Below are 16,196 nucleotides of genomic sequence, written 5' to 3' on the forward strand. Positions count from 1 at the left end.
CTTTGAAGGCGAGCGAGAGAAGAATGGGTGATTGCTACCTTCCGAACAAACGCACACCTATTAGGAGAGCAAACATTTTGGCAAGCAACCTCCTGGGGAAGAAGACAGCCAGACCACCCAGGCACTTTGATGTTCGCTGCCTGTGACAAGGAGGTGGGCGTTCATGATAACAGCAATGTCATAATCCCGCCAACACCAAATGCACCTCCTCCTAGACTGAATCAGGATGTTATTGTGTTCGCACGGATATCCTAACAATGACGAGAACGATAGAGAACATGAGCGTTGGGAAGAGACCCTTGACTCTGGAAGCTATCTTGAAAGGAAATGACTAAAAGGTCATCATTTCAATCTCATTTTTGGCACCGTGCACTGTAATAGCCCGTCAAATCCGAGTGCTGACTGGATGCCACCCTAGTTCTATTCTGAAACGGCGAAAACATAAGTCAAAAGTGCCTCACGACGTGCCAACAAAAGCAGCGTGTAGAACAAATAGGGAAGATTGTGCAGCGGTTCAAACGAGGCCATTCAGGAAGCACACAGACAGCTCTGTGAAGGCTTCTTTCAGCATTCTATCGACGATACTTTCACAATCAGATATTGCCATCTTGATCACATAGCTGTCAAACATACGGGCAATTTAAATATTTACATTGTGTTCCCGTGGGTTGGGAAGAATTTCAGGATTTCGACACAACTTTACCTTCTTGTTTTACCAATTAAGACCTTACACAAGGACAACAAACTAAAAACTGACTTCATTTGATTTAAGCCTGCAGTAAATTCATTTTAACACTTAGTGTATACTGCAATGTATCCAACCTGAGAACTTGTTCACTCATGTGTTGTAAGCTACGTGAGCTGCGAAGAAACCTTGTAAATACAAAAATCAGATCAGGTTGAAACGTGATTTCAGTACGGGATGTTAATATTTGTTTTTTTTTCCACTGTAAATTTTGTTTTCCATTTTTGTTTTTATGGTGACACCGAATGCCCTGAAAGGCACCTACGAATAGTTATTCTTTTGTAAATGTTTCATTAACTTTCAAAACTTTCAAAACGCTTTCTGTATAATTGCAAACCTAAAGTTGGTCTACAATTACTGCTACATGTCACTTAAAAACGGTGCAACGATTATCTACACAACTATCAGGTTTAACTGCACCACAGATCACTTTATCTCTGCTCGATGACTCTGCACATGGTCGCAGAGCTGTCAGTGGGTGGTACGACGGCACAATGGTACCACCTTAAATTATAGAAAGTCTTCCGAGACTTATATATCATGTCCTTGTTTATAGTAGTTGCTTGTTATTGATGATACTGGTGTAGCCTGTACTAGCGGGGACAAATTTCTTGTGTGTTCTACATACTTGACCAATAAAGATGATTCTGATTCTGACTTCCGAAGATGTATTTTATGCAAAGAATTATTTGATGGTTACCTCAATTTATTGAATCCCGGATTTAATTGGATGGCTGTGTCAAAGAGTACTAGAATACCATTTGCACCTCCCAAAATAATAAACTCACATGCTCATTGACAAGTATTGTAATAACCGTTTGCTTCAGACAATGAGTGTTTCTTCAGTTGAAGTAATTGATGGACATAGGGGAGCAAAGAAGCACTTTATCTATTCATCCTGAAGGACTGGCCAAAGGGGTACACGTGGAAATGCTAATGGCTTTTTGGGATTAGCAGATGTCATCTAACTTTGACATTCTTTTTTTCTCTCACCAAGAAAAATTTGGGTTAGGGGGTGTAGGGAGGTGAAAGATGATCTCACCTTTGGCCCTGCTGGTGTGAACCCGGGCACGCAACCAGATCAACTCATCAGCCCTCGCAGGAGAAAGGTCTTTGACCAGCACCAAAGATCTGTCTGTAAACACACACAAGTTGACCTGCTTCACAAAGGGCTTTTAGGAATCCATTTTCCCTCCTTGGGGTGCAGAATCCCACACACATCCTCAGTCTGACCTTAGATATTTTCAAAAGACAGGGGAAAACATTTGACTAAGCATGCTTGAGCTTGTGCAGACAAATAATAAAAAATTGAAATTACAGTGGTTCCAAGTGACTGTTCTTCTGAGGGATATTTTTTTTGACAAATTGGCCTCACGTGTCACTTAGAGGCATGTTTCGTCCTTATTATCAGCACGCAGCAGACTGAGAGGAAGCATGAGAAAAAGCGGGGCTGCCACTTTGGCTGAGAACTCTGCGTCAACCCACATGAAAGCTTTCCGCCCTCAGCCCCCTCCCCATCCCCATGGATGCAGCATGCAGGTGAGAAAGGACCCACTTTGTTTCAAGCCACTGGAGCTGAAAAGGTATCCATACGGTTGGACCTGGACAGGTCCGACTGCTTGCATCAGTTTATTATCAGGGCAAGCACTCGAGTCGCATGGCAAGCTCAGAACAAAACATCTGCCTTGATAGTAATCAACTTCACAGGGATTATTCATCACTAACACAACAAGACGTCTGCAACATGAGACATTCTTTATATGCCATAACATCATGGATCATTTTGAGGGGCCCACAGCTCCATGGCCAATCTTGAGAAAGAAAAACGGCCTCTTATAAAGCTCAAAAATTACCTTGAGTTTCATTTTTTGCAAACATCTTCACAGAAATAAATAGAATGAAATCCACTGACAAGCATAGACATGAAGCTGATTTCGTTGTCATGATTGTGCAAACATGAAATTCAGTTCCTACATGTAAGTTTCTGGGGGTTAACGGGTGCCTTGCTCTCGGTTACTGGGCAGTGAGGGCCATAATACTAGTCAGAGTTATTAAACACAGGCCATATTTTTAATCATACGTCCACAGCATTCTCTCTTTATGCATGTCTAAAGGGTATTAATGATTACTCCCCTGCTGTTCAATTTTGTAAATTTGCATGACCAAGTATGCAGGGTATAAAAATGTAAATATGTATTGAAAAGGAGGAATTTTACACCAAACAAATCGGAGAGTAATTTGCAACCCCTCCGCCCCCCCCCCCCCCCCCCCCCCCCCCCGCCCAGAACAACAACAAAAACATTTGTCAATCCTAATTCCCAAATTCTTCATTCGGATGAAGAAAAATATATGGTCATCGCCATCACCCTACGTATTTAAATGAGGGAGGGGTAGAAACAGCTTGTAAACTAACCCATTTTCTCTTGGGACTGGACCATTGCCGCCACACCATAACGGTCCTTGGCAAAGTCCTGAAAATTCAAAGAACAAAATATGCGCGTCAATCTTTCACTTTCATTTTACAAGCGTCGGTGTGGCTGTACTGAAAGAAAGATAACAGATGACTTTTAACTCATTCAGTACTAGCCAATTCTGAAAAGACATTTTAAAACGTCTTTGGGAGTGAATGAGTTAATCTGCAGATTCAGAGAACTGACAGCTAGAGTGTCAATGCAGGCTTTGACACAAGAGCCGTTGCTAAGGTGTGAATCAACAGGTGAGTCAGTCAATCGAAAGCAAAGTAAATCGCATGGAGACTTACATCTTCCTCTTCAGTTTTCTGATCACCAGCCTGAAAAACAAAAAGGGTGTGTTTGATTATATTAAGCCCGGCACCATCCGCACTCAGTATTTCACCATCTTCACCTGCTTTGTGCTAGCACAGCTACCACTGCTCAAGTCAATAGACCAAAATGACTCCGCACACTTTGTAGAAAGAGATTTTTTTTTTTAAAGCCGATTATTCTCAAGAATTTTCAGCAGGATATCCAAATACCAAAATATTCGATAGCTGCAGCCCTGGAGAACATCCAGCGTGGGGTGATGTGCCCACAAAACATGTCATAAGTGAAACTTTAAATTGAAACCTTTGATCGAGGAAATCGGAATACAACTGATTATTCGTAGTTCCGGTTGGAAGCCATTCCCGAGATATCTGGAATGCGCAGCTCTCTTTCATATTACGCCTACAAATCACAGACAACGAGGAATGACAGTTGACACTACGATATTGCTTTGTAATGGAAATAGCAAAAGTGGACAGATATTCTCCACATCTGCACCGACTTAAGGGCAAATGAGCCTCAGCGTGTGCGTTGAAACCGAGTCATGGTTGGGCTGCACTTCCATTTCTGATGCAAATGGTTACTGGTATATGGAGCTGCCTGGTGTAGTTAACGGAATGAGAATCACCAAACCTTTATTTGAAAATCCAATCACATGACTAATGACAACAAATGAATATAATGCACGGCTAAAGCGGCGATTGCTGCTTGGGTGACATGTTTCAGCAGAAAAGTGGGTGACAGAAAGCAAGAAAGCTTTCAGCCCTCGCCACCACAGCCATGCAGCATTAATGGCTGGGATTCTATCTCTGGATTCAATGTATTAATCTAACTCGATGTCAATGTCAAGTTAGAGCTATTTTAACTTCCCCGTTGATTTAAGTGAGGTAAACCTGAGTATTACTAGACTGGTAGCCGTCTGCAAATATATCCCTGTAAAAGGAAAATTAAAATGTCATGTAAATTTGACACACCACAAAGAAGTGCTGTTAATCCTGCCAAATTTGAATGAAAAAATATATGAAAATGAGGCTTCAAAACCATAGGGGAAAAAAAACAAGCTCTTGTTGACACTGATGTGTCAACCGTCAAACAAATATCAGCACTTTCACCTTAAAAGGGATGCTACTTTGCATATCATCTTGCTTATGCCAACACATCCCTAAAAGCGGGGGTGTCAAACTCGTTTTTGTTGCGGGAAATTACCATTTCCCTAGGAGCGCCGTTATGACTGAAACTAGATAAAAAAGTCAAGAATAAAGTTTTATTCTTTATTCAACTATTGTAATGATTGGTTTGGTCACAAGAAAATGTCTACAATATGTCACAGATTTATTACATGTTTAAATTTGAAATGTTGGTACAGATTTTAGCAAGCATCATGGAAGTTGTCATCTTTGATTTGCTTTCGCGGGCCACTTGAAATGATGCAGCGGGCCACATCTGGCCTACAGGCCTTGAGTTTGACACCTGTGCCTGACAGGTTTGAGCCAGCAGAGCCGGAATCTAGTTGGGAGCCAGAACACATTACCTTACTTGAGAATTAACCCTGCCCAAAGCGTTTTTACATCACTATTTTGCTAACGTCAGACTTGGACTGACTGGATTACATTAAATAATATTTTTATCCACGTTTGGAAGAACTGATTCATTCTAGTAAATGTTTAAGTGCGTTGGCATTCTGTTGGCAATTGAAGTACAATTAGACGGGATTGGGATAAGAGTTTATTGTCCAGAGTTTTCTGAGTGTTGCGTGTTGGGGAGCCAACGTGTCGTGCTCTCAGCGTAGAGGAAAATAACACTTTGTTTGGTCAGACGTAAACAAAGCTAAAATGGCAGGAATACATGAACAATGGAGAGTGTTGCCCTCGAGCCCCTTGCTGAATAACAACCTTGCTGGAACCACAATGCCCATCAAGAACGCACAACACGGTTTTACCAGCTGTGAGAGGAGGCAACGGATGTGAGACACACCAGAAAAAAGAAAAAAAAAACACTGACCAGCTTGGCTTGTTTCTCAGCCTTTTTTGCAGCTTTCTCTGCTTCCTTCTGCTGTTTCTTCTGGGCTTTCTTTGACTGGGCCTGAGGGTCCTCCTCTGCCACCGCCGCCGCCCTGGGACAGGAAGACATACACAACATAAACACTGAAGTCGACTTCCACCTTCTATTTCTCCTGGAGGCCAGGGGAAGTTGTTCACCGCCATCGTCACGTCCCGCTTGTAAACTTTAAATCCCCTTGTTATTGACCCCGAAAAAAGCAGCTGAAGTCAGTGATGAAAGATGTTCACTCAAAGATTTTGGTTGAATGATGGAGAATAGATACAGACCGATTACTCTGAAGAACTGTGCCACAGTTCATTGTTGTGTGAGATTGAAAAACGACTCAGCTTTTAATAAAGAGTCTATGAGTTTAGATGACGGAACACACATGGGATGTCATTGGTCAATTTTTAGGGGCAAAGTCAACCAAAGAAACATTTCGCCACCCTTTGAGGTAACTTCAATGATACAGCAAAGCCTTTGCCAAAAGTGATAAACGGTATCAAATGCCAGTTCAAGATTAGGGAACAATTAGCAGTTGCTTGTACAGAAAGTGAAAATGTGTTTTACAGCATTGATGTTAAGATGCAATAAACTACATAATCACACATCTGATCTCATAAAGACACTGAACTTTGCACTTCTCTAAATGAGTTTGCATTAACTTTGACAAAAAGAGTTACGAGTGCAGGTGCACGAATAACTGCTGTTTGGCTTTCCCAGTCCAGGTGTCCTGGCCTAAAGGAAGGGAGTCGTTTAGTCACAGGAAATAACAAGGACCAAAGTAAGACTATGTACAGCAATAAAGCTTTAAAAATAAACTGCATTCAGAGTAACATTGCCTTTTATAACTGGTCCCAAAAAGGTCAGGGACTACAGTAATCCCTCATTTATCACAGTCAATGGGGACCAAAACCACCCGCGACAAATGAAAATCCGCGAAGTAGCAACCAATAAACATTTATATATATATATATACAGTATATAGATAGATAGATATAGATATATATACATATATATATCTATATATATTTTATTTTTTATTTGTCCGAAGTCCGAAAGCTGCGAAAGTCAGCAAAACAACAGCGAGTCACATAGAGCAACATATACAGTACTGTACTCCATGTGCATGTATGGAAAAAAAATATATACATATAATAATGAATATGTTTGAAAAAATCCGCGATGCACTGAAGCCGCGATAAACGAACCTTGGAATAGTGAGGGATCACTCTATTGATCGAGAGCATGGTAGGCACATGCCTTTTTTTTCTTTGTTTACAGATGGACCTCCAAACATGCATTTAGTGTTTGCATGCATTTTAGTGTTCTGATTAAATTGGCATCGTTTCAAACAGAATTCCATCAATCCATTTTCTCCTCACAAGTGTTGCGGAGGGCGCTGGAGCCTATCCCAGCCGTCTTCGGGCAGTAGGCAGGGGACACCCTGAACCCGTTGCCAGCCAATTGCAGGGCACACTGGGACAAATAACCATCCGCGCTCACCCTCACACCTAGGGACAATTTAGAGTGTTCAATCAGCCTGCCATGCATGTTTTTGGAATGTGGGAGGAAACCGGAGTACCCGGAGAAAACCCAAGCAGGCCCGGGGAGAACCTGCAAACTCCACACAGGGAGGATGGAGCCGGGATCAAACCTAAGCACTCTGCATTAATAGGTTGACTTGCAAACCACTACACGACCAGGCTGCATCAAACAGATTTAAAAAAAACAAAAACAAAAAACATGCACTCATTCAAAGGCTTAGTCGGAGCGATGGGCCAGTCGCCCACTGCCCGACTATGCACTGCATCTGCTGGTGTGAGGCATTTTCAACTTTAAAGTCTCCTTTATCTTTTCAACTGATTTCAATGATATTCACAAGTTGAAGGAAATATTCATTTCTCCTGATTTGAAGCCAGTTTACGCGCGGTGGGTGTGTCACAAGTCTTGATGGAATACTTGATGGAATGCAAGTCAAGGTGTGTAAAAAGAAACTTGTGCGCGAACGGGAGAAGATGGACCCTGCTGTGTTGGTCACCTGTTTTGGGGAGTCACTCAGAAATCAAAATGATGCACATTATGAAACTAGATGGAAAAACTAACAGTGTAAATGACGAGAAAACTTTGTGGCTTGGTTAAACAGGATGAACCACCTAATTTTTATGGCAGCAATTACTATGTTGCACGGCTATTCGCCAACCTCGTATCAGCTGAAGGCTCAAAACTGATGAAAGGTTGTTCCACAAACAGAACATTACATTGAGTCAACTTTACAACAGGAAACAGTTGTGCACAAATGTCAAGATAACATTTATCATACACGTCTTCTGATGTTGCCGAAAATCTGATCCCATAAATGGGATAATAAATGGATGAAAGATTAAACGATCACATATTAACTAACTGCTGCATGTCAGGTGAGTCCAATATTGATTGACTGATATTGATTGATATGAGCCCCCCCTCCCAAAAAAGTATCAAATTATATGAGCCAACATCCAAAAATCTCAGATTTTAGCACTCATATGGAATTACAATACAACTATTCGTAGGGTTATTTCTCAGGGTCCTTTAGTTTTTATTTCTTTTATTCAAGTGCTATGTATTCTCATGTTTGAGGCTAAATTTTTGCAACTATTTTCTTGTACCTACTGTTTCCGATTATTGTTCTTTGTGGAATAGTATAACGTGATCAGGTTTCTCCTAACATTTCATACAAAAAATGAATACAAGCAAATATATCATTCTTGCTGATATTGTGTTGGATTGCATTGGATTTATTAATGTGATTTTTAATGTGAAAATGTGTGACAGAATTTATCAGTCATCTGGCAACGCTTCACTGCTAAACTATATACAGAGGCCAATAATGAACTGATTCAAATTGATTACATGAAAACTCTTAAATCACGTCAATGGGGGTCAAGTGGAGACCACCCAAAAAATACAAAAAAAGATGCACTTTAAGATAAATGAAGACTCTAAATTGCCCTATGGTGTGAATGTGAGTGTGAATAATTGTTTTGCCAATGCGGTATAAGTGTTGAGAGTGTACCCAGGCTCTTGCCCAAAGTCATCTGGAATGGGCTCCGGCTGACCCTGAGCAGGATAAGCAGTTCACGATTTGTAAACAAATAAATACTTGGTAATTCATTTTTAAACCTCTTCAAAGCAAAACGGCCCACTTAACTGACATGCATGACGAATGAGCAAAGAGTAAACTAAGTGATTGAAAATATCTGAGGATTGTTGATGATCAAGTACATACAGGTACGGCTTCGCAAACCAGCTATGAAAACAGAACACAGCAAACTACATGTCCTTCCTTTTAAATAATCTAAACAGATATTTGCCAAGATTTGCAACAACAAAGACTTGTGTTTTTCCTGGGAACAATTTTGGGAGCAATGCATCAAACAATGCCAACATAAATCAAGTGTTAGAGTTGGTTTGTTGGCTTTATTTCATTGGTTTTAAATTTGGGTTTATAACGTTTACTCAATCAACAGAATAAGCGGGTGTTGCGTGTGACTTACACACATATTCTTGATATTAGCTCAAACATAAAACAAGAATATGTTTTCAAAAACAACGAAATAATTGGGCCCAGATGATTAAACATGACAATAATCCCCTGCTTCTGCCAATAAAGAGGTGAAATGCTGTTAACCATACAACAGTGTTTGGCTAATAACAATCAGCAATCAGACAATATCTAAGTTTGAAATACAGTACTATTCACACTAGTGACTTCTCAACCAAGTATGAGAATAAGTTTTAAAAAGTAGAACAGTTAGTTAAACATCTCATGTTAATTCATTATAACGGCATTACACGCAATGTCACCAAGAGACATCGTAGAAACACTTTTCCTGTCTTCCACTGACAGATGATGCAATCCAATGCCACCTCGCTAACGCTCCATTAGTACCTTCCTATAGCAACGTTTCAAGTCAGTATTTGTGCAGAACTTAAAATATGAAAACGTAAAGACAATTTTCTTACCCCTGAGCGCCCTCTTTAATCATGATCAGTTATTTTCGTGGAGAACGTAGTGAATTGCAGAAGATAGAGAAAGGCGTGCACCAAACAGCTGTTACAGCATGCTCGGAAACCGGAAAAGGGGACTTATTTTGAGGGGACACCAAATACCTCGGGCTTCTTTACCCCGAGTAGAAACAAATACATAGGAGAGTTCCGTTCTTATGTTCGGAAATCGGTTTTGAAAATATAAACATCACACATGAATAAGAATAAGCATATAAATAAAGCCTTGATTGCATCTGGGTGCAAACTAAATTTTGTTTTAGTTTAAAAGCATGTGACTGTGTATTTAAAATAAGCAAACATGATTTTAAATACTCCAGAATAGTTAAATTAATCAAGTGTTGCAGCAAGACAAAGTAAAACATATAGGGGTGGGAGTTGAAAAAAATTTCAAGTTCCATTTAAGTTTAATCGCTCACATGATTAGGTGATTTGAGCTATTATATCGCTGAGAACTTTTTAGCTCAAGAATAATATAAAATGGATAAAATATATATGAAATGACTTGAGGTACGAACAATAGGTAGTAATCATAAAAAGAGCAACTATATGTGACCAAGTGAGCATGAAAGTGTTATATTGACTATCCCCTTTCGCCTTCATCGAGTGCACTGAGGGTGTTCAGGTATCAAGAGAGCCTTGCAAGCTTGGCTTTCAGTGTAAGTGATGGTGGTTTAAATACAGTGTCGGGGTGGAGGTGAGAGCGGGGGGGGGGGGGGGGGCATCAAAGCATTTCTCTGACTGTTGGCCACATGAGATATTGATGCAGGAAGCAGTCCTCCTGCTGCTCGCTCTTCCAGCCAAACAATGTGACTATTAGTGAAGCAGGTCACCGCCTCAAGGGAACTGTTAGTATTTCGGTTCTATTCATCTCATGTTTGCAATGTTCCTTTGAAAAACCTACCCTCAGCCAGAATCAGAATGTACATATTTTATTTGCGTGCATGAGTGAAGAAGATTTTAGCTCAGACCATAGATTCACACAGGTGGTGGAAAGTACTTTCCATCCATTTCAACAACTGTGGCCTCCCACCCATAGACTGAAGACCTTTCACCGCAACCACACGCAGACAAATTTATGTGGCTCCAACTGTTCAATTATGTATGAGAGAGGACCTATGTGACCCACGGGTTTATTCTTGAGTGACCTGTGAAGACTTAAATTGTGTGCCCTTGAACAGGCAATTAGGGTCATTTGCATACATGCATTTTGCCTTGATGGGCGAGCAAAAATTCAACATGCAAGCATTGTAACGGCAGTAACTCACACTTTGCTTTTTAATCTGGTATCATAATCCCAATACATAATGACAAATGCCATAGACAGGCTAACAAATCGGATTGAAAGTGGTAATGTCATGACCCTTCATGCAATGGATGTAGACAGCCAATGTAACAATACACACAGGCAAATTTTCTTCATCCTCTCAGAAAAAAACAACGAATGCTATTGCAGTTTATCGAACCAGAGCAGTGGTGAAAGTCTTCGTTTGTGTTGTCATGGCTGTAGTATCTTGCCCTGCGGTTGGGAAATTGCACACTCTAAAAGGTGTCACAATTAATTCATCATGATGCAAAAACTGTTTCAATTTTTTCACTTCCATTTAATACTGTTATCAAAATATGTTTTATAAAGCAAATATTATAGTGGGATTGTTTCCCTATTAAAAACAAATAACCACATTTTTTGTTGAGATTTTTGGGGCTATTGCACTGAATAAAATACATTTCCATTTATTTCAATGGGGAAGATGATTTAAAGGAAAGTTTGTATCTCAAGGCACCACTGTAGTTGAAGACCAGAATTGAAAATCAAACAAATCCATAAAACAAATAACATAGTACGACGAGATGGACTTTTAGCTTCCAAAGCACAACTTATTTTTCAGTTTGTCCTTCCTGAGGTCAGTCTACGCCGGCATTGAGCCGTCTGTGTGCGCCAGTACATTTCTCTGTATAATAATGTGATTCTTCAGTCAAATGTTGATGCATTTTGACAGGGAAAGAGGCAGATGAAAAGGCTTTGGATGAACACAGTGACGTGTTAACCTCAGATCTCTTCCTACACCGGCTGCAAGGCAGTCAAGGTCTTATGCTAATCCTGAGTCATTTGGGAACATTTCCAACTGAAGAACCACCTCTGGGTTTTATCCTGTTTCTGAGAGACCACAAATATCCATTAAGCATTTGACTTGATGCAGGCACTTCACACCTTTTTACATGTAAAGAAATGGAAATGTACCTCCGTTGGTCGGTTGAAAGGAATGCCGACGTTGCATTGCACAGCAGCCATTTGTCGGCTCCATTCTTCTAAATATCTATTGTTTTCAGCTTCCTTTAGTCTGTAACTTGTACATCACTCACCAGTAACCGGTTTCAATAAATACATAAAAATAAAGGTAGGGGGGTCAACGCGCAACAGAATTGATTACTTCTAATATATAGGGTGACTCCTGAATAAAAAATGTGTCTGCCCGTTTGCATTCTCTGACTTTATAACCCATTTTGTGAAGACAATAGTTGAGGGCTTAACAAAACTGTTGAACACGGTTAAATGGTTCAATACTTGTATACAGGCCCAGTGTCAAGGGGCCACAATGAATGGGGTCAAAGAAGAAATGCGAAGGCACTTTTCTCCTTTTCTTAAAGCGCCATGTGGGGTTTAATTATAAAGGAAGACTCTTAACGTTGGTAGGAGGACTGGTGAAGATATAAGTGCACAGATGTTCTTGCAATTATAGGCTTCGCACAGCCCTCCTTCTGCTTTCCAGTTAGATCAGGTGGGGACATTTGTGTTGGGAGACCCCCTTGTCTCCGCCCACCAAAACACACACACACGCACACACAAATACTCTCGCACACACATCCCCCAACCCCTGGAGGCAACGAGAGCTGCTTGAGTGAAAACACACACCACACCATCATTATAAGAAGCATTGAATTTGTTTATTTTCAGGTAAAAAACAACATGCATTTACTTAAAAAAAAAAAGTTTGAAAAGCAGCATGCAATTCGTCTCCGTCACAAAACTTCCAGTGTGAATGACAATAATAAATAAAAAAGCTTTAAGATAATCACACAACTTAAGTGCGAACACACAAAACTCCTCAAACTATTTACAGTTTCTAGAGGGAGCTACATCCCTCAGAATAAAGGAATTTGCTCAACCTAATATGACAACCTCACAGTTTTTACAAAAGCAAATTCTGACTGGAAAGCACAAGGAAACAATTTGCTTTCAGGAAACAAACCTTACAAGGCAAACATTTTTTTATTTTCTTTTTTTTACAGCTGTACAAATTGTAGTATAATATTGAATCAAATCTTAGGATTCAAGTGTCACATTTTAGAGGTTCGGTCGAGTTAACTTGACAAAACACTTGAAGACTCTGACTCAGTCGACACTGATGAAATCTGCCCGCGCTTTTTTGTCATGAGAGTTGCTTTCTGACTTGATCTGCTGTTCAGAGTCAACGCGCTCCTGGCGGACTTTTTGAATTTAACTCCCAGGAAAGCATACAGGATGGGGTTAAGGCAGCAGTGGAAATATGCTAAGGCTTCGGTGATGCAGATCCATCTCTCCACTGCTTGTTCCAGGACACAGGAAGCCTTGAACACGTTGAGCATTATGAGTGTGTCCAGAAAGAGGCCCAGGCAATATGGAAGCCAGCAGGAGAAGAAGCACAGGATGAGGATGACTGTAGTCTTCAAGGCTTTCTTCTTCAGCGCTTGACCCTTGGCGCCTTGGGATAGCTTGGCAATGATGATGCAATAGCAAATGAGAATGACCAGGCCGGGCAGCACGAAGCCCACGAGGATGTGTTGGAAGTGGAAAACTGCCCTCCACGTCAGGTTGTTCTCCTCAGGGTAAATGCGCTGGCAGATGATCCTGGAGTCGGCCATCTCCATGCTTTCGTTGATCATTAAGAAGACGTTCGACGAGGCCGTGTCATGCGTTCTAGCGAACACCAGGTCGGGTACAGTGAGGATAGTGGCGGGTAGCCACACGCCCATATAGATGATTTTGCTTGCCAAAAGCTTCCTTGTGGCTTGGCTGTTAGTGGCCCTCACTACAGCCAGGTATCTGTCCAGGCTGATAAAGGCCAGGATGAGCACGCTGCTGTACAGGTTCACAGTGTAGATCATGTGCACAAAAACACAAAGGAAACTTCCAAAGTACCAGTTTTTGGCTGCGTCCACAGCCCAGAAAGGCAGCGTGAAGACAAGCAGAAGGTCAGCCACAGAGAGATGCAGCCTGTACTTATCTGTCATTGTTTTGACCTTTTTCTGGTAGCCCATCACAATGACCACTAATCCGTTGCCAATGACGCCAAGAACAATTATAATCCCAAAAATGGCTGGCAGGAAAGCCTTTTTAAAGTCATCGCTGAGAGCTCGGTTGCACGGCTCCTGAAAGTCCAGGTCGAAGTCTCCAGACTCCTCTGAGAAGTTGTCAGAAATGTTGATGGAAAAGTAGACATCCATACCCACCTAAATGAGAAAAAGCAGGGTGAGGACACAATCAGACGCGTGTCAATTTCCTGCACCACGTGTAAGATACAAAAACAGCCACATTCTGAAATATTGTCTTGATAAACTTGACACTTTTCTCTTGGTTTAATTATGTACTCAAACAGACAACGGCAATGTCATTAGAAACAACCAGAATCTTATTAAAAACGTAGCAAATATAATTTGGCACAAATAATTATTTCTTGCAGAAAAACAATGACATTCTTCGTGAGATTAAAATAACAACAACAAACCAAACTCACCTCCGAGTTAAGAAACCAAGTTAATCAAACGTCAGGCCAGCTACGTGTGTGCGCATCTGAACAGCGTGTTGTGAGTGGCTGCACCACGCGCCTCAATAAATGCTGTGCATGGGTGTCCCCCCCATACTCCTCCCCCAAAAGAGGCACCACCCACTATTCCAAAAACGAGTGGACTTTATAAATATTCCGCGCTCTGAAACTTCGGTCTCTTAATCCCGATTCATTTAACAAACACAAATATGCGTACATTGTCCGTTTTGTATGCAAATTTTTTTCCCCCACATTTCTTATCGTATCAGCACATATAGTACATCCTTCATACACTCGCACCAGAGGTTGCAAAATAACTTCTTTAGAAGTACAGAGTGTAAAATAAAAGACTTTGGTAAAAGTAGTAGTTTCTGCACAAAATTACTGCCTTGAAAATGTACTTAAGTACAAAATGTTGGAAGAGTAACAAGCCTATTTTGACATCATAAATAGATACAAAGTGCAGCTTTAAAATTCAGGAAGTAAGAGTAAAAAGTCAGATATTTACATACTCATGTAAAGTATGGACAGGAGGTCATTTGGTTGATGTGGACTGATGCAACACTTTTGTAATTCCAGCGGATTTTATCTTTATTCCAGACCCAGTAAAGCAGTGGTGTTAAACATATGGCCCGCGGGCCAGAACTGCCCCCCAAGAAGGTTCAATCTGGCCCGAAGGATAATTATTAATTAATTTATTAATACATATTTTTATTATTAATCATTAAAGACAGAATGAATATTTTTTACTAAAATGCAATTCGTGGATTATCCGCTAGGGGGCAGCCTGTTTTGATCACAGTAGAAGACAACATTGTTTTGATCAGAGAAGAAAACAGCAGTCTCAATCTATCCCTGATACAGACTCAACACAGCAGACGGTATCAATGCGCCAATGTTTCTTTATACCAAAACAAAGACATGATATTTTGGTTATTTATAGCAGAGTATGGTATAATGTTAATGGTCTGGCCCACTTGACATCTACCTATTCCGTATGTGGCCCACAATGTCAAATAAGTTTGACACCCCTGCTAAAGTGAATTCTAATATTTGTAATGTCATTATACGTTTGTTAAACGCATCCATGTTTGAAGGCAATTTGTGAAAATGTGCAAAGACTGAGAGTCATATGCAATACTGACTCATGGAGTTATGGTATAGTGTGAAACCTTTCTTCACCAATTCAGTTCTTCTAATGTTTTGGGCATGGCTAAAACATTGCTGAGTAACTCACTTCAGCACAGATATGAACAACCCCTTCCTCACTGCTTAAAAACATTTTGCGCCTTTCTTCGCATAACCTGTGCAATTGCAACGTGCAGTTAGTTAGCTGGCTATGCCCATACTCAGAAAATTCCATATTCTCTTTGGACAGTCCGCTGGTGCGACAGCTTTAGAGTGGGTCATTGTCTGCCATGAGAGTGTGCATATCCCAAAGAGAATGTGGAAGAAACGCCTCATTTAATATACTCTACTTAGCGATCACATTTAATCATTCAAATTTGGCAGGATAGTTCACTACACTCTTTCCTGTAGTATATCAAATTTAGAAGAAATTTATTTCCACTTCCCACGTGTAATTCTGGCGGCCCGGTAGTCCAGTGGTTAGCACGTCGGCTTCACAGTACAGAGGTAGCGGGTTCGATTCCAGCTCCGGCCTCCCTGTGTGGAGTTTGCATGTTCTCCCCGGGCCTGCGTGGGTTTTCTCCGGGTGCTCCGGTTTCCTCCCACATTCCAAAAATATGCGTGGCAGGCTGATTGAACACTCTA

The 16,196-nt window shown here is 40.8% G+C and overlaps 2 protein-coding genes and 1 long non-coding RNA gene across 3 annotated transcripts in view; all 3 read right to left on the reverse strand.

The window, feature by feature from the left end:
• The window catches only part of dars1 (aspartyl-tRNA synthetase 1), a 22,973-nt gene extending 13,258 nt beyond the window's left edge, over positions 1 to 9,715 (reverse strand). Inside the window, exons 1-5 of the mRNA XM_052081482.1 lie at positions 9,577 to 9,715; positions 5,530 to 5,641; positions 3,507 to 3,536; positions 3,159 to 3,216; positions 1,788 to 1,880 (exon numbers count right to left, since the gene is read on the reverse strand). Of these exons, the coding sequence (XP_051937442.1) occupies positions 1,788 to 1,880; positions 3,159 to 3,216; positions 3,507 to 3,536; positions 5,530 to 5,641; positions 9,577 to 9,599 (316 nt within the window). The 5' untranslated portion in view covers positions 9,600 to 9,715. The remainder of the gene's footprint in view (positions 1 to 1,787; positions 1,881 to 3,158; positions 3,217 to 3,506; positions 3,537 to 5,529; positions 5,642 to 9,576) is intronic.
• The window catches only part of LOC127611181 (uncharacterized), a 124,461-nt gene that overhangs the window by 24,589 nt on the left and 83,676 nt on the right, over positions 1 to 16,196 (reverse strand). The window lies entirely within an intron of this gene.
• LOC127611152 (C-X-C chemokine receptor type 4-like) lies at positions 12,603 to 14,508 on the reverse strand. The gene is made up of 2 exons (XM_052081516.1): positions 14,394 to 14,508; positions 12,603 to 14,109 (listed from the first exon to the last, which is right to left on the reverse strand). The coding sequence occupies exon 2, from the start codon at positions 14,101 to 14,103 to the stop codon at positions 12,982 to 12,984; it is 1,122 nt and encodes a 373-aa protein (XP_051937476.1). The 5' UTR covers positions 14,104 to 14,109; positions 14,394 to 14,508; the 3' UTR covers positions 12,603 to 12,981.

Source organism: Hippocampus zosterae, chromosome 12 (genome assembly GCF_025434085.1).
Source record: "Hippocampus zosterae strain Florida chromosome 12, ASM2543408v3, whole genome shotgun sequence".
Classification (NCBI taxonomy): Eukaryota; Metazoa; Chordata; class Actinopteri; order Syngnathiformes; family Syngnathidae; genus Hippocampus; species Hippocampus zosterae.

Bases quoted from the DNA above. Each gene is read 5' to 3' on its own strand.
- LOC127611152 (XM_052081516.1), bottom strand. From the start codon at position 14,103: ATGGATGTCTACTTTTCCATCAACATTTCTGACAACTTCTCAGAGGAG.